The sequence below is a fragment of the Paroedura picta genome, chromosome 7 (assembly GCF_049243985.1).
Source record: "Paroedura picta isolate Pp20150507F chromosome 7, Ppicta_v3.0, whole genome shotgun sequence".
NCBI classification, from domain to species: Eukaryota; Metazoa; Chordata; class Lepidosauria; order Squamata; family Gekkonidae; genus Paroedura; species Paroedura picta.
This window is the reverse complement of record NC_135375.1, coordinates 52,395,326-52,414,029: the sequence shown is the minus strand read 5'-3', so window position 1 is coordinate 52,414,029 and position 18,704 is coordinate 52,395,326. Positions and strand designations below refer to the sequence as shown.

General features: G+C 40.8%; 1 protein-coding gene across 4 annotated transcripts in view; it reads left to right on the top strand.

Annotated features, from left to right (window-relative positions):
- SEMA6A (semaphorin 6A) overlaps window positions 1-18,704 on the top strand; it is a 198,553-nt gene that overhangs the window by 115,336 nt on the left and 64,513 nt on the right. For all 4 annotated transcript variants that reach the window (XM_077344355.1, XM_077344352.1, XM_077344356.1 and 1 more), the window contains exons 7-10: window positions 5,839-5,929; window positions 12,005-12,124; window positions 17,164-17,252; window positions 18,113-18,330. In XM_077344355.1, the coding sequence (XP_077200470.1) occupies window positions 5,839-5,929; window positions 12,005-12,124; window positions 17,164-17,252; window positions 18,113-18,330 (518 nt within the window). The remainder of the gene's footprint in view (window positions 1-5,838; window positions 5,930-12,004; window positions 12,125-17,163; window positions 17,253-18,112; window positions 18,331-18,704) is intronic.

Here is an 18,704-nt window from a genome sequence, read left to right as displayed (position 1 = left end):
CTGTGTTGGCTTTTTCTCATTGCCTCAAGTGCTTCATGGACTTGTGCAATCTCATTCCCTTTCTTTTATTTCATCTAATCTATAGCAAAAGTAGAAAGTGAAAGCTGATGACTTTGTATTACATGCGGTCAATTAAAAAAACACTTGTGTAAAATTTTGCAGTGTCATAGTTTGGAAAGCTGTTTTAATGCTTACTACAGTAAATATGATGGCTCTATTTCAAGGAGCTTTACAGACTAGAAGTTGTATTTTCCATGAAAATACATTGGTCTTTTTGTGTGAAGCTTCATAATTAGAAGGCTATAAATGACCCTCTTTATTACTTCTGCAGAGGTTTAATTCTTCATAGTATGTAGACCTATGCTGATTTCATTGCACGTTGCTCTTCTGTCAGAGGACCTGCATAGTGACATCTCAAGGGCTTCCAGATGGTCAATGGAACATCTGGCATTTCAGAGTACTTGAAATGTATTGTTCCAATGCTGTTTTATCGCCTGATGCTGCCTTGAAGTCAAAATACAGGCCAGCCTGGAAATTTCTGCTTCAAGCAAAACTCTTTTTTTTCCTTTTACCATTGTTTTTAAATACTTTTCCATACTAGTAAAGCTACAAATTATTCCCCACAGAGGACCTAGAGAGACAGAATACATGACAGGAAACAAATTATGACAAATCATCCATTGCTTGAATTTGGTCTCTCTAGCACATGGGACTGAAAGTTGATTGGATCAGATTAATGGCCCTTTCATGGCTTATTATACCCAACTAGTTTTTCATGCTCTGTATCTTAAGCTTACCTCTGTGGAAATAAATTGAATATGCTTGTGGATCAGAATCCAACAAAAAAAAGAAGTCACTGCTGAGTAATCTTAAGGCTCATGAGGATTCTTATTCCTGTAGGTGCTACAGTGTCTCTCCCCCCCCCCTGTAGATTTTACTACAAGCCTGCTGAACCTGCTTTGTACTGAATTGGTTATTTGTATAATTACTGGTACCCCATAGAGAATTAATTTCCCAAAGCTTGCATTTAAGGCAGATATACAAGTACTGCACAGATTAATATGTGACATACAAAAAGAGGCTTTGTATATCACAGTGGTTCAAAGCAGCATTTCCAGTGTCCTTCTGTAAGGCGGAATTCACAACAAATTTGATTCCAGTTTTAAATTTTATGGGGAAGAGTCCCTGACTGTGTAAACATGAACCCCTACATCAAGCATTATCCTAGTGCTTTCTCTTCCAAGGGAAAGACTAACATTTCTTCTCTTTCAGTAGGGCAAGTCATCCAAACTGGTTAGGTCAGGCCTCTGCTTGCTGAGGTAGAGCCCATGGAGAGAAGGGACAGGCTAACCCTGGGAGCATCCAGACAACCCCTTCCCAGCTATGCATCAGGAATCCAATATGGTGCTGTTCTCGAGGGATATGTTCCAGGTCTGGAGTGAATGTGGCCACTCATAAGGGCCCCATGGTCCTTTCTGCTGGTGTGGAAAATCTCATTTAACAGACATGGATGACCCCTAACCCAGGAGGAGCCAAAACAATGGCAAGAGACAGGCAGAGGGAGAAAAGCAGCCAAGGCCCCTCAGGGGGCGGTATTCACTTTCAAACACAGATCCCTGACATCCTCAGAATCAGAACACTTTCTGCTTCTCCAAAGGCAAAGAGCCACATTGGTGCACAGGTATGCAGAACATCAATCATTAGAAACTTCCAGGGAGGACAGGGCATAGCACAGCAGAATTAAATGCATGCATTCCAGGCCTAGAGCCCAAGGCTTAGCAAACCAAGCCAGAAGAATATGGGGAATCATCTTCAGTTATCAGCTCCATGGAGGGCAGTTTGGAAAAGGAAGAGGGGCAGTGGTCAAGGAATGAAGTAGAGGTACAAAAGGCCTCAATCAGGCTCTTTCAAGCAGAGCATTTTCAACACTTACTGAACTATGTAGTCACTATGCTAAATTATCAAATTGAGGTCCCAGAAAAGTCAAGATTGATTTTATTGTTTTATTGTATTAGGCTATTGTGTCTCTGTTTGTAAACTGCCCCAAGCCGACTTGTTGGGAGGGGCAAGGTATAAATTTAATAATAAATAAAATAAAGGTCCTCTGTCTCTGCCAAACTGGACAACAGGGGGTTTAAGAAACCAATAATGCAAAAAATGTCTCCCTTCTGGAGGGCATCATCAAGGGAGAATGAGCTCTACCAAGCCATGGAAACTTGTGAGCTTCAATTCCCTGGAAATTCCACATGTTACCAGAGGACACCAAGGACACGGGTGGTGGCCTTGCAGTCAGAGGCAGTACTTCCCAAGGGTGGAGATAATGCTCTAAGGGACTCCGTAGACAGGAAGAATGAAATGGTGCTAAAGAAATCACACAAAGCAGCATCCCTGGCAATCAGGGCATCAGCAATGATTTCAAATTTTACATGAGCCATTGTCGTATGAGCAGATGATCTGTTACAAAATCCTAATATTAATACAATGGAGCTGTTTATCATTAGTTATTTCTGGGGCAGTGGAGAACTCACCACTTCCCGAGGAAGCCTGATCCACTGAGGAAGTGCTCTAACTGGCAGGAACTACTTCTGGATTTTTTTCTACCAAGTCCACTATTTCCCGTACAGAGTCTTGCCTTTTGGCATCAGCCCCTTAGTCTAAATAGCAATGATGTGGCAGAGGAGGATCTACTGTGTTTCCCCAAAAATAAGACAGTGTCTTATATTAATTTTAGGTAAAAGAAATGCACTAGGACTTATTTTCAGGTAGGTCTTATATTTATTGATGTCCAAAAAAATGTGGCATTTATTCCAGTTCCCCCTCCCCGGAACCCCATTAAATCATACCTTAAGTGCAGGGCACAGCTTCTGTCAAGCCAGAGGATTCTGGGATTGTAGGCGCAGCTGACAGAGGCTGAGCGAGCAGGAGCAGGGCTCTGCAGTGTGTATCGCTGCCAGCAGGGAGACAAGCAGCACAGCGTGCATGTGTGCTGCAGATTTGAATGTTGGCTGGCCTGGCACCGTGTATGACCACGAACACCCCTACAAGAACACCCCTAAGGCCGGCCCTGGCTGTAATGGCCAATTAGACGTAGGTCTTATTTTCAGGGGAGGGCTTATACTAGCAGTGCATAAAAAAGTACCGCTAGGTCTTATTTTCGGGAAATAAGAGTAGGTCTTATTTTTGGGAAAGCACGGTATATTATCCCTAGCTAGATGACATTCTGATAAGAACAAAGGACTAGGCAACCATGATAAAATGTAAGATGACCATAGCAATCCTTACAAGCACACGGGTTCCCAAAAGAGCCAGGTGATTCTATCAAGGGACCTCATCTACCTGGAGGCCAGAATCTGCACATCTTTCTCCCAGAGAAAAAACAGTAGAATATCCGATCCCTCATCACAACTATCAGGAGCAGGAACTCCTCAGACCTCATGCACCTCACTGTAGTATGAGACTTCTTGATTTCAATTATGGACTTGTTCCCATGAGTGCTGTTTCATGCAAGAGCCCTACTGTGGAGCCTTCTCCACTTCCAGAGGAATGTATTGAGGTGCAGAAAAAAGCAGAACAGGTTATCAGACAGCCTAAAGAAGGAGTTCATGGACAATGTGCAAGAACCTGACCAAGAGGAACACATTTGTTTAACCACACCAAATTGTCATGTTCATAGATGCAAACCATGGAGGTTGGGGAGCCTACTGGATGACCATAGTGAGCCAAGGAAAGTTGGACTAGTTGAAGAAGATATACATCATCATTTGTCTCGAATTCCACACAGCCAGAAGACTCAGCCTTCCAACAGTACTTGCAAGATCAGCATGTCTTAGTCTGCACTGACAATATGACAACTAAGGCCCATATCAACTCCCAGGGTGGCATGAGATCAAAATCACTGTTCTGGTAACAGAGTAGAACCTGGCAAGTCTATGGGCAGAACACCTCAAGAGCTAAGCCAATCTAGGAGTGGACTGGCTGAGCAGGATGGATCTGGACCCAGTAGAATCGAGCCTGAATCAAGAGATTCAAATTCAAGACTCCAGTGATGGACCTACTAATGTCCCTGAACAACAACCAAGTAGGGAAATTCCTGTTGATATTTCACAATCACAGAGCACAGGGCAAGGATGCCCTGTCTCATCCCTGGCCAAGCAGATTACTCTATACATTTCCTCTGATGCCCCTCATCAACAAGATGCTCAACAGGAAAGAAAAAATGGAAGTAATATTTCTGGCCATTTTCTGGCCAAAATGTCCATGGCCAACACAGTGCTCTCATCACTGTCATAGGCCTGGGAAGGTTCAATAAACTGTCCTCATAAGCATGTAAAACACTTCCTCGTGGAGGTTAAACAACTGGATCCTACTGTGAGGCATAGATTCTGCCCCTGAGCTAGGCAACCATAAAACCACCATTTGAACCATTGAAATGAATGGAACTGAGATTCCTGTCATGGTAGATGGCCTTTTTGCCACAATAACATTCAGCAGAAGGGTGTTGGAGATAGCAGCATTATCGTCTAGACTAGAAGTGAATAGTGCATCTTTCACAAGGAATAAGTGTTGCTGAGATCAGACTCATCTTTCATATCCAATGTTCACTCGGTATTCCACCTAAACCGACTGCTAGTTCTTCCATCTGTCTGCCCCAAGCCAAAGCACCAAAAGGAGAAAGCTTGGTACAAGCTGGATGTAGTTAAAACGCTGTAACAATGTATGTGGTCTGTAGATACTTTGATGCTGGTCAATGACTGTAATAAATAATCTAATCTAAACTGGATGTGTGCAAAGTTCTGTGCATTTACCCAGACAAAAAAGCAGCATTCAGACAATCAGACGCCTTATTAATCTTTCACAGTAACCAGAACCTGGGGAAAAGACTGGCCAAATCCACCATCATCTATTGGGTAAAATAATACATTGCCAAGACATATGAAGTGCAAGGGATACTGGCACCCACCAGGATTACTGCCCACTCAATGAGATCTGCATCCACTATAAGAGCCTTTTCCATGAGAGCCACAGTTGGGGAAATTTAAAGAGATGCCACATAGGTGTCCTTCTCAACTTTCTGGCTTCAGCAGAAGGGTTCTGTGGCAGGTGGTGGAGCCATTAACTAGGACCCACCCTAGAAATACAGCTTGGGTAAAATTCACCAGCTTCGATGACTTATCCCACTGAAGGAGAACGATACATTGGAACTTACCTGAAGGTTTCTTCTCTTCATTAAAACAAAGTCATCCATTTCCCACCCAAATACCAAGAAGATTTTCTATAAAAGAGAAGAAAGTTAAAGGACAAACAAAGAAAACAGGCAGAAAAAGAGAAAGTCACAAGAAATGTTTGGACAAAGAACGCATGCAGCAGGGTTTAGACACAACTGGAGGGCCAGCCTTGGGTCACTCCACTAGGAAGCCACACAAAATGTTCATAGTCCTACCTGTGCAAGCAGAGGGGTAACCTAACCAGCTTGGATGACTTTGCCCCACTGAAGAAAAAAACCTTCAGGTAAGTTCCAACATGTTGTTCTATGATACTTCTCATCATTTAAGGTAGAACTTAATTATCCACCAGAAGACAAAAACCACTTCGTCTGAGCTACAGTTAGACACACACACAAAATCAAGAACAAATAAATGTTTTGGGAAGAGCAAAAATAAAACATTCAGGGGTTACAGTAATTGGATAATATAGCAGTGTTCGCAATATATAGTAAAGACTGTTGAAAAGAAAAAGGAAATAAGAACTTTGCTGCTTTGAAATGAACAGCCTCAAAGTTCCTAATAGTGGCCATTAATTCTGTCTCTTTCTCAAGAGATCCATTTCTTTGTTTTTCAGAGGGATACTCTGGAGTTTTTGGGAGATGAGTTCAGCGGCATGGCCAGGTGCCCTTATGATGCTAAGCATGCCAATGTTGCATTGTTTGCAGGTAATAAGAAAGAGGGGGGAAATTAGCCATGCTTAGCTAAGTATAATTTTTCTCACATTCAGAAGATGATGTATTTCATGAATATGGACACAGAGTGTGAGGACGGAAAAAATATTAATGCATGATGTGTCTGGGAATTCATAATCAATGGTAAAGAAATAAAATCTCTCTGTTTTGCAAATCGTTATTTCCTATTGTATGTACAAGTCAGTATGCTAATACAACACTGTGACAGTATGATGTAGAAAATAATACCAAATTCCATTTCAGTTAAATACACACACATATGTCCACACAGACACACACACACGGCAGAGATAAGAAGTGATGATGCAGTTAAAATAGTTGAAGAAAAAAGGATAAACCTGGTGTGATTAAGCAACTTGATGTTTGTTACCAGCTGTGGCAGGGAAGGGTAGTGAAATGAAATCTTGGGTTTAATCATGATTTATTATGCATGCAATGAAATGCAATTAACTCTTAATTCTTTTTGCAGTAGTTAAAAAATTGAGTGCTTATTAGTGGGGCTAATTTGGGCCATTGATTATAGAATGGCATTTGGAATTTTGCTCTTTATAGATTTATGATTAAATTGTCTCATTACTGAAATTATGTTATCATGAACCCCAATGATCCCCTTTCAGATATTGCTGTAAAATATTCAGTGGTATTGTGGAAACCTCATGGGAATAACTTCTCAGATGCTTTCAAAAGCATAGCATACTGAAAACCAATAACCTTCTCTCTCCCACCAACGCCTGCTGTTCTACAAAATGCACTTGATTGTGTAATGGGCTAGCCTTCCTACAATAAATAGATTGTTTTTTTCAGATAGGCTCAGAGCATCTGAATCCATCTAATCCTTGAAATTTGATTTGCTTATCTGTTTGCAGAATTGGTGTTGCTAGTATCCTGAAATATTTTTGTGGCATTGATCTGGCACATTTTTTATCATACCTACTGACCAGTAATTTGATCACATTTTTAACCCTTGGTTTCGATTTTAGCTTAGTAGTTAACTCTTGGTTTACTAGTTAACCCTTTCTCTTAGAATCATGGCCTTGGTTTCTTTTTTATAACATAGGTTGAATATAAACCCATTTTATTCACCTGTGAAATGGGAGGCAGGTGGTTTTGAGAGGTAAACCCGCCCAAGCCCATTGATTTAGAAGAGGGTAGTTCTTCTTAAGATAGTACAGAAAATAATGAAGCAGCTGTTTTTAGCTTCGGATAAAATACATTAGCAGATGAAATCAATGATGTGTTTAGAAGAAACAATGCAATGGTCACCATTATTTTAAAATATGTAATGTAGGAGAGAGGAATCTAGGCAGGAAAGGGGGACTGGTTGAGATGTTATGCAAAAAAGTATACTACTTACTGCTTGAGTGAGGTACAAATGTTTGCACTTTAAACTAAAGAGAAGAATGTAAATAGTGACAGAGCCTAGGATATCAAAAGAGGATATCATCAGCCAATTGTACAGCCAAATTTCTCTAAGTACACTTATTTTCTGAGGACGTGGAAGTTTTAAAATCTGTGAAGTCTAATATAGCCAAATTGACCTGAAGTTACATGACATTTGTTATTTAATAAAGACACTCTCTAATATAATCTGAATTCTCAGGCCCCACAAATAGAAACATAGAAGCATAGAGTTGGAAGGGGCCACACAGGCCATCTAGTCCAACCCCCTGCTCAACACAGGTTCAGCCCAAAGCATCCTAAAGCATCCAAGAAAAGTGTGTATCCAACCTTTGCTTGAAGACTGCCAGTGAGGGGGAGCTCACCACCTCCTTAGGCAGCCTAGTCCACTGCTGAACTACTCTGACTGTGAAGAATTTATCTAGCCTATATCGTTGTACTTGTAGTTTAAACCCATTACTGCGTGTCCTTTCCTCTGCAGCCAATGGGAACAGCATCCTGCAAATGACAACCTTTCAAATACTTAAAGAGGGCTATCATGTCCCCTCTCAAACTCCTATTCTCCAGGCTGAACATTCCCAAATCCCTCAACCTATCTTCATAGGGCTTGGTCCCTTGGCCCCAGATCATCCTCGTCGCTCTCCTGTGTACCCTTTCAATTTTATCCACGTCCTTCTTGAAGTGAGGCCTCCAGAACGGCACACAGTACTCCAGGTGTGGTCTGACCAGTACCGTATACAATGGGACTATGACATCTTGTGATTTTGATGTGATGCCCCTGTTGATACAGCCCAAAATGGCATTTGCCTTTTTAACCGCTGCATAGCACTGCCTGCTCATGTTTAGCTTACAATCCACAAGTACCCCAAGATCTCGTTCACACACGGTGTTACCTAGAAGCGTATCATCCAGTAGGCATGCTTTTCATTTTTCTGACCCTGAGGTAGAATGTTACGCTTATCTTTATTAAATTGCATCTTGTTCTCATTTGCCCATTTTTCCATTGTGTTCAGATCTCGTTGAACTCTGTCTCTATCTTTTGGAGTATTTGCCAGACCTCCCAATTTGGAGTCATCTGCAAACTTAATAAGTAGTCCCTCCACCCCCTCATCTAGATCATTCATAAATATGTTAAAAAGTACAGGGCCGAGCACCGAGCCCTGAGGTACCCCGCTACTCACCTCCCTCCAGTCTGATGAAACACCATTGACAACAACTCTTTGTGTGCGGTTCTCTAACCAATTCCCTGTCCACCTGTCTGAAAATCTAGATTGCAGTCCTTCAATTTATCTATCAGGACATCATGATGAACCTTATCAAAAGCTTTACTAAAATCCAAGTAAACGACATCAACCGAATTTCCATGATCCAGCAAACCTGTTACTTGGTCAAAGAAAGAAACCAGGTTGGTCTGACGGGACCTGTTGAAGACAAATCTATGCTGACTTCCCTGGATCACGAAATTGTCCTCCAGATGTTTGCAGATCGCTCCCTTTAGTATCTGCTCCATTATCTTCCCCAAAACAGAGGTCATAAGAATTAATTAAATACATAAGAATTAATATGTAATTATACATTTGAAAATGAAGATGCAGTCCTTTACTAGAATCACTACGGATAAATCATTGGTCTAAATATGTGGACAATAATAAATGTGAGATTTTAAAGCAAGCATTCACCATGTTCAGCACTCTGTGTCTGAGATTTGTATAAATGAAGGGGAAGACCAAGTAGAAAAATGTTCTACAATATCAGCAGGAGAGGAGTCCTAACATTTGCAGAAGGAAACAGCTGAGCCCCTGATCCTATAGGGTAATTTGTTGGCTGAGTAGGAAACTGTCCCAATTGAGCCAATTCACACACAAAAAACAAAACCTGTTCCATGAGATGATTCTAGGATGGCTGTGTCCATATTTGAAGACAGGTTACAAAATTGAGATCCTTAGACTATTTTTGTCCACAATTCCCCTGTAGTTACTTTAAGAATAATGAGAAAACAAAGTTCACTTCAAAAACCTTCATACGCTCAGGTAAGATGTGGCTAGCCCACTGTCTGCTTGCTTAGTATTTGGAGACACTTCTACTAGTGTTTAGAGCTATTTACTATGTCAAGAAGAACTTCAGAAATTGATGTTGTTTGATCTTGAACACTTCAAGAAGGAAAATGAACAGCAAGAGCTATTGACACCACTCCTTATGAATTCATCCTCCTTAGCAGTTCTGAAGATTGATTTCAAGTAGCTAAACTGTCCTGGCTAAACAATGACAGTTGTTGATGCAAATGAGGATCAACTTTAAGATAAATGAATGAAATTTCAGAGAAATGTGATGTGGGAATGCCATGTTGATGGCTTATTTTTTCTCTCCAGCTGTAAAAGTGGAGAAGGAGCCTCTCACCTCCTTTTTTAATAAGAGAAATATGTAACAGTGATCCTGTGAATTCACCCCAATATAGGAATACCAAATATATTATTTTTAGAGGGCATTTTGGTTGTTGTTGTCTGTCCTCTTTTGGTCTCCTTTTAAAAGACAGGTAAAAATGCCCTCTTTTGGGGTTGGAAAGTTAGGAATGTTCCTAGTTACCAGTTATCACAGCTTAAATAGTAGAGGTATTTAAAATAAGATCTGTTATAGTAATCACTTATTTGAAGTAGTCAGTCTGAAAATATATCCCCTTTTTTGTTTTCAAAATATGGCAACTCTACCTCAAGATCATTGGGACAAGTGGATGAAGAAAACCTGTTAATCAACTGCAGTCTCAACTTCACATTAACACAACCATGTATTCATTTTCCTTCCTTCACCCTTATTATATTTACAATAAAAATTTTAAAAGCCACATAAAATACATAATAACATAAAACCATACTGGCAGCAAAAAAACCCAACAATCTGTGGGCCTCTCCCCTTTAACCCATCCAATCCCATAGTAACAGCCGCCACCACACCCACATCTGGGGGACATCTTCTGGTGGTGTCAGGCCTATTTGACCTGAGGGACCTGATCTTCCTAGCCTGGTATCAACCAAATGCCTGGCAGAAGAGTTGCTTATTACAGACCCGACAGAACTGTGATAGCTCTCTCAGGGCTCTCAGCTCTTCTGGGAGCTCATTCCACCAAGTTGGGACTAAGAACCAAAAAGCCCTGGCCCTGGTGAAGACCTACCATGCCTCCCGGGGACAGAACCAACCAATTCAAACCCGCAGAGCAACCCTGCGGGTGGGGGGGGGGGGGAATAAAGAGACAAGTGGTCCCTCAGATAAGCGGGGCCCAGGTCGCGGATGGCCTTAAAGGTAAGAATCAAAGCTTTAAACCTGATCCGGAAGCTAACCAGCAAGCAGTGCAGCTGCTTCAGCACAGGCTGGATGTGTGTCCTCCAAGATGACCTCGTAAGGAACCTAGCAGCCGCATTTTGAACCAATTGAAATTTCTGGGTCAGAGATCAGGGTAGGCTTGTGTAGAACAAGTTATAGAAGTCTGGAAGTGTTCATTGCTTGTTTTACTGTGGCCAAGTTAAAGTAAGACTCATGACCAAGGTTCCTAGAAATTGGGTTGAAACCTGTGAGTTGGACCCACAAGATAGTACTTGTGATTTTTGATAATTTCCTTCCTCTTGTGGAAACCCTCCAATTCCCCATGCTTCTTCTGGGGGTATCTCATTATTGAGCAGGATTTCATACTGCAGCAAGGGAGGGAGGGAAGTTCCACATTTGTGAACATAATTTAGATGGGACCCAACCCACCATCCACACAATATTTAGCTTCTGCAAATAAACTCGTATTCAGAAATATATTATTTTAAACCAAGAGTAGCTGGATTGATTCCTTCTATTGTGACCCAAATTAGCAAGACTTGAGTAGAAGATGCCATGCCATAAATGTTGGGAAATAATTATTTAATTTTTTCTATAAATAATTTAAATCTAAAACATCTAAAAAATATTCTGTCCTTAATTACCTATTCTGAAATTACAATGGGAAGGAAGGAGATAGGGGGCAGAGAAGTCTTACCAAATGCTGTGAAATTCGGGCAGTAATAGGCTGGCCAGTTCATTTTAGCAGTGTTTCTAGGCCTCAGCCATAGACCTGTTGGATCAGTTCCATTTCACATGCCCTACAAAACTTTTCAAAGTCCTGCAGTGCTCTGATCTCACTTAGAAGAGCATTCCATGACCTCTGGTTGAGGTCAGTCTGATTTCCTTGGGGCTGGCTCAGTCTTAATGTTCTTTGTTGGGTATACAGGGAAAAGCAGTCCCACAGGGACTCGGACCATATGATGGGCTCGGACCATTTAGGACTTTAAGGGTCACAACCAAAACCTTTAATCTGATTCAGTCTCCAATCTGGAGCCAGTGCAGCTGGGAGAGCACATGTCATACATGTACCCTCCATGGTACCCCTGTAAGGACTTGTGCAGCCGCATTCTGGACCAGATGGAGTATCCAGAGCAGTTTTGAGGGTATCCTGCAAACAGCAAGCTGCAGTAGTTTAGTATAGAGGTGACCATTGCATGGTTCACAATGGTTAGGTCAGACATCGATAGAGCACTAACTGTGTAGTTGATGACCTATCTCACTGATTAGTGGGGAAATTTAACTTAATTGTGTTCCTTCCATTTCTGCCTCTCCTTTTCACTCCAACCCTGGAAGAGGGAAAGCTATATTCTGCCACTGTGACAGACTTCCTTGCAATAGATGCAGTCATTTATCGGAGCCTTGGAGACAGCCCTACTCTGCGGACTGTAAAGCATGATTCAAAATGGTTGAAAGGTGAGTAAACAAAGGGAGGGGCAGCACTTATGATTAGAGGCTTGGATTCCTGACAGACCTTGCTGTGTTGTTTTACTTATCTTTACTGTGCCACTTTGCAATACAGTCCCCTCATACCCCTTTAGTGATCTTTACAAAGATAGAATGTTTAAATCAAGTAGCAGCCGTACTTCATTTAGCAGTGCCTTCATTCAGGTGGAGAGGGCTACATTACCTCATTTACTTGTACCTTTATTTCACTGTGTTTTTCCCCCTCTTGAGTCACTAGATATTGATAGAAAACAACACAAGGCACCATAATTGAATATGTTACATCCAGTTGGTTTTTAAAATCTAGAAATGTTATCATACAGTAAAGATTGAATATTGGGTACAGAAAGGAAGTTTTTGGAGCACAGGTGAAGCCACCTGTCCTTTCTTCCATTTCTGTTAGGTAGCTATCAAGGGTTTATGAGGTGTAGAGAATTAGTTCTGCAACATTAAGATCCATCAGTAAAAATAAAATTATCAAACTGCCATTTTATTGCCATGTAGAATTATTTGGGTGCTACAGAATTAGACTGTTTATATGTTCTGAATAATCACATTTAGTGAGAGAAGGCGGCATGGTATAACCTGATCTCATTGGATCTTGGAAGCTAAGCATGGTTGGTATTTGGAAGGGAGACCACTGAGGAAGGCTCTTTAGAGGAAGGAAATGGCAAACCACCTATTTCTCACATGTCTTGAAAGTCAGGGTCCCCATACATTGGCTGCAACTTGACAGTATTTTATACACACACACACAAATAACCTCATTGTAGCTGCTCTTTCTTTCACAGTGACTTTCTGAATGGATGTGACATTGCATTCCAAGGCTATGAAAAGAGTTTTGTTTGTAGACAGAAATGCAACCAAAATTTTGGAAATTATGCCTTGAGCCTTAGTTTTTCCTTTAAAATGGTAGTTGCTTTACAATTCACTAAGAGTTTACTACTTCTGCATGAGATTATAGGCTGTGCTGTTAATTGTTTGTGGGAAAAATTAACCCTGATTCTACACATTTAAAAAAATTATATCCAAATTATGCAAATTAAATATTTTTCTCTATGGCTCTTTGTCTTGCACCAATCTCTTCTTCCTGGTCCCCCTTGACCTAAATCCCTCTCTCCCCCCCACACAAACCTTTCCCCTCCACTGCCCCTTGCCTCTCCCTCCCCTCCTTCCTGGTCCTTCCCTCTTTTCCCTCCTTACCTGTTGCAGGAGTTCTGGTGGCACGCTAGAGCTCCACGGCTGGGCCTTGGAGTACCGCTGGTGGCAGCCACGCATCTCTGCGCTGCCCTGGCCTGCCCTGTTCCACAGAGGGTGGGACTGGCCTGGGAAGAGGGGCACTGCTGCCAACAGAGCTCCAAGGCCCAGCTCTGGGCCTCGGAGCTCTGCTGACGGCAGCTGCCATACACTAGTATGCTTCCTAAGGTGGGACTACAGATGTCATATCCGTTATCATTTCCATTTGAGGAAATGCGCTAGTAGATGTGTTCCACATCAACAAGCAATTATAAATGCATAAGGACCTGTGTAGAACATTGAACACTGAACATAGGTTTTTTTATTCGTAGTCTACTGTTCTCACTGGGACTCAATGTTGATTACATAAAGTGATTCAGTACAGTTCACAGGATAGAATATTCAGTAAGCAGTGAGATAGACTTTGGATTATAGACCCAACCAGAAATGTTTAAAAAATGTATAAAAGAAAGAAGGAAAGCAAATAGTTAACATGCTACATTAAATGATGCAAAATTACATAGTAAGTTTTACCATGGTCCCTAATGCAAGGATCTTAGTGAATCATTTTGCACAAGGCTACCCTATTATGTATGTAGAAAGGTTCTCTTGAAAAATTATTCTTACATAGTTTGAGGAAAACCAGAACAGTGGGAGCCTTCCTGACTTTCTCTAGCAGACCATTTTATAAGGTGTAGCCACAACAGGGAAGGCATATGCATGGGCTGTTGCTTTGATAGCTAATATTTAAATTGAGCCTAATAACAGATGGGCAGCTAGTATAGTGACCGCAGAATGTGTGTATCATCTAGTTCTTCATAATAACCAAGATGCAGCATTTTGCACCACCTAAAGTTTCCAAATTGATTTTGAGGGGAGGTCAATGTACAATGCATTATAGCTGTCTAGTCTAAGTGTCACCATGTCATGGATCTAGGTGACCAGGTCAGCCATATCAAGGTAGGAGGCCATTTTTTGAGCTAGACTAAGTTGAAAAAAAGCCTTTTTTGTAACTGCATTAACTTAACTTGCTTTTCCAGAAAAAATATTGAGTCCAGTATAACCTGAGACTCTTAGCTGAGTCAGCAAGGTTCAGCTGAATCCCACTGAAAGTGGGGACCATAATCTCCTTCAAGACTTCCATTTTCCCAACCAGCATTACTTCTGTCTTTTCAGGATTTAGTTTTAATTTGTTCACTTTTAGTTATTTGACCACAGCTGCCAGGCAGTGATATAAGACCTCCACTACCTCACCAAGAGATTTGGATATGGAGACAGACAGACAGATAGACAGACATGTACTTGTATATTGTCTACATATTGACCTAAGGGCTTTACATGGAAATTGAAGAGCATGGGAGATAAGATTACATCCTGTGGGACCCAACAGAATAGCTTCATCATTGATAACTGGTTTCCAATGGCAGTTCTTTGGGTCTTAATTTGTGAGGAATGATTTGAGCCAATCTAATACATGACTCCTGATACCTACTTCTGCCAAAACAAGGTGGTATGTTCTACTGTATCAAAGGTGGCAGATAAATCCAGCAGGAGGCCAAACATTTGTTTACATTAAAATCCAACAAGGAGGCCAAACTTTTGTCTACATTTAGATGGTGGTCATCTGCTAAAGCCAGTAGAGCCATCTCCTTTCTATAGCCCAGTATGAAACAGACAAAAAAGAATCTAGAGCAGATAAAACCCAAGAAAACCTGGAGTTAGTCTGCTACCACTTTCTCAATCACTTTGCCTAATAAGTGCAAATTAAACTAAGGGTGATAATTCACTGTATCATTTTTCAGTAGGTATGAATTTTTTTTCAGAATTGAAGAATAACCACCTCTTTGAATAGTTGAGGGAATGTCCATCTATCAGTTGTGCTATGATTTCTAAGCTGTCCACTTGCTGATACCTATGGAATTTATCTAGGGATAGGTTGCAGAATAAATACATGCATTAGAATTTCATATTTGCTGTCGTTCAACACACATAGTATTGCCCTGCAATCCCACAAACCTATGGACAAGTTGTTTTGAGCACTTGACATCTTGGGTCCTTGAATCCTTTCCCTTCTTGGCTTTCAAAAGCAAGCTAAACAGTGCTAATAAATTGGGGATAAGAAGTGATAGATTTATCATATCATGAAGGAATGGTTCCAGCTTCTTTGAAAGAGCTAATTGTGAGGACCCTTCTGGGGTTTGGGGAGTACCTCTCTGGATGCTAAGGTTCTTCATGATTGCCAACCTGTTGTTAACATTCCTTTTTTGGTCAAAATGTTCAAGCAACATTTCTAGAATTTTTTTTTTGATTGCTTCAGTGAGGAGCACACAAACAATTAGTTGGGCAATAAGAATCTTAACTAGAGCTAAGTTGGTCTTCTCATGATAGTGTCTGGCTCTGTCCCATCATGGTCCCCAGCTGTATTATGGTCCATGTAATTTAATAGATGAGCTTCTTGGAGGAAAAGCAAGATAGAAATATACTACACAGATGGAAAGCAGTACTTAGGGATGACAGCTTGAGCCCATGAAACTTCTTCTACAGAGTCTTGCAGAGTTCTGTCCTATCCCCCATGCTTTTCAACCTCCACTGAGGTCATTTGGCAATTTGGCAATTTGGAATGAAATGTAGACAGCAACCAGGTCTAATTCTCTATTTCATTTGATTTTCATACACTTGGATGTTCTCAATACTTGTATGGAGGTGGTAATGGTTTGAATGAGAACCAGTAATCTGAACCGCAGCCAAATAAAATGGAAGATCTGGTGATCAGTAACATGATCCATTGTGACAGGACAGGAGCTAGCCTGTCTAGATAGGGTTGCTTTCTCATTGAAGAAACATGTTTGCAGATTTGGGAACACTATTTGATCCAGCTTTGTGGCTGGAAACATATATCTGATCTGTAGCATGATGGTGTTTTCATCCAACTTTGGCAGGTATTCTAGCTGTAGCCTCACCTTGAGTGGAGTGAATCAGTCACATCCAGAAACTATCAATATGCAGGCTGGAATATTGAAAAGCACTATTTCTAAGGCTGTATTTGAAGTTGATTTGGAAGCTGCAGTTAGTACATAATACAACAGCCAGATTGCTGATCAGAGTTCTTATATGTATTGTACCTGCCTTGAAACAATACCTGGCTTTCTCCCCCTCTCTGCCGAAATCAACATGAAGTCTATGGGTGCTTTCAGGAAAGGGAAACCTGAAATGGAGAGAATTGGGAAAATGAGATGCCCACTGGTAGTCCTTGTGGGTTTCCATCTTGTAATCTTCTAATTTTCATTCTGTTCTGCAGTAATCTGTAGCTATTATCAAATAAAGACAGGGCTCACTACTTTCCTAGCTAGTTCCATAATTTTCCTACACTATCCATGCTACAGAGCCTCTTGTGGCACAGAATGGTAAAGCAGCAGACATGCTGTTTGAAGCTCTGGCCATGATGCTGGGAGTTCAATCCCAGCAGCTGGCTCGAGGTTGACTCAGCCTTCCATCCTTCCGAGGTCGGTAAAATGAGTACCCAGCTTGCTGGGGGGTAAACGGTAATGACTGGGGAAGGCACTGGCAAACCACCCCGTATTGAGTCTGCCATGAAAACGCTAGAGGGCGTCACCCCAAGGGTCAGACATAACCCGGTGTTTGCACAGGGGATACCTTTTATCCATGCTACAAGTCTTTTTGAATTAAAGGAAGCTAACATTTTGCCATATTTATGCTGTGTTATGTTCCTCGCTTTATATGTAAATGATCAAAATGTTTTGACTTGTTTTCAGAGCCTTACTTTGTTCAGGCATTGGATTATGACAACTATATCTATTTCTTCTTTCGTGAAATCTCAGTGGAGTACCACAGCATGGGAAAGGTAAGGGAGTTAAAACTCCTCATAGACCAGAGTTAGAAATGACCTTGAAATGAGAGCCATAAATCACAATGACAAGGTCATTGTTTTGAGAGGATCCTGCTGCTCATGGCAAGGGTTTGGTTGGAATGCAGCATTACACTGATTTGATATAAAACATTCTGGCTTGTGATGGTGACAAGACAGGAATTTTTTTCTTCTCTCCATTAAACTGGAAAGCATACGGCAAATTGATTTAATTCAGAACTCCAAATAATCATTACAAGTCTGACTTTGAAGGAAGGAAATAGCTGTATTTAGAAGTCCTTCATCAGAGCAACAGAAGTAAATCGAAAGAAATTTCAGTCTGGCCGTATCATAAAGAACAATGAATGACCTTACTGAAAGCATTTTTTTAAAATATTCCCTCAGTAAATGTATTTTAAAAGCTTACAAGGTTAAAAAGAACAGCATAAATAAAAAGCCAGATGATGCTTGCATACTTTTTTTTTTTTTTTAATACTGAGGCTAGTGCATGCCTCAGAGGCCAGTAGTGTAGGCCACACGGATGGTAAATATAGAATGTGCATTTGTTTGCAGAAATAGAGAACAGTGTGATTTGCATGAAAATGAGTTTGATATGTGGCTAAGAACTGGTCTTCTTAAAGGAGGGTTTTTTTGTTTTGTTTTGTTTTGTTTTGTTTTGCTGTATATGAAATGTCACTGGCTTATCTTTCATAGCACAAAGTTCTAAATTTTCTCCAACAGTATGCTACACTGTTGTTTATGCCTTTTTATGGGTGAAGGAAAAACAGAGTTTCAGTAAATACTTTTGGATAACCAGTCATTTCAGGTTATGTATTTCCTTCCTTCCTTAATGGTAGGTCATTCTCCCAAGAGTTGCTCGGGTCTGCAAAAATGACATGGGTGGATCTCAACGAGTCTTAGAAAAACAGTGGACTTCCTTCCTTAAGGCACGATTGAACTGTTCAGTTCCAGGCGATTCACACTTCTATTTCAACATTCTGCAGGCAGTTACGCATGTAATCCATATCAATGGCCGAGATATTGTCTTGGCTACTTTCTCCACTCCTTATAACAGGTAACCTCTACAGGAGTCTTTCCTCCTGTTTTAGTACTAGGGATGGGGGCTGCTGCTTTGCTTGACAATATTGCAATAAATATAAAAAGTTTATAATTATTCCTAAAACATTACAAATATGTGAAGTGTTGTAATATACTAATTTGGAGGGGGGACAAAATATGTACAGAAACATAATCAGTAACCACACACAAGAAAACGTACAATATTTTGTAGTAAAATAACCTGTGGAATGATATAGTCCCCTTGTGGCTCTAGTTTTTGACACGGAAAATTTCCTCATCATGTGTGTATTCATGTTTTTTTTTAAAGGACATGGGGTATGAGCCAGTGACTAGCAGTGACCCAACTTACATGCCTCTACTGTAAGACTA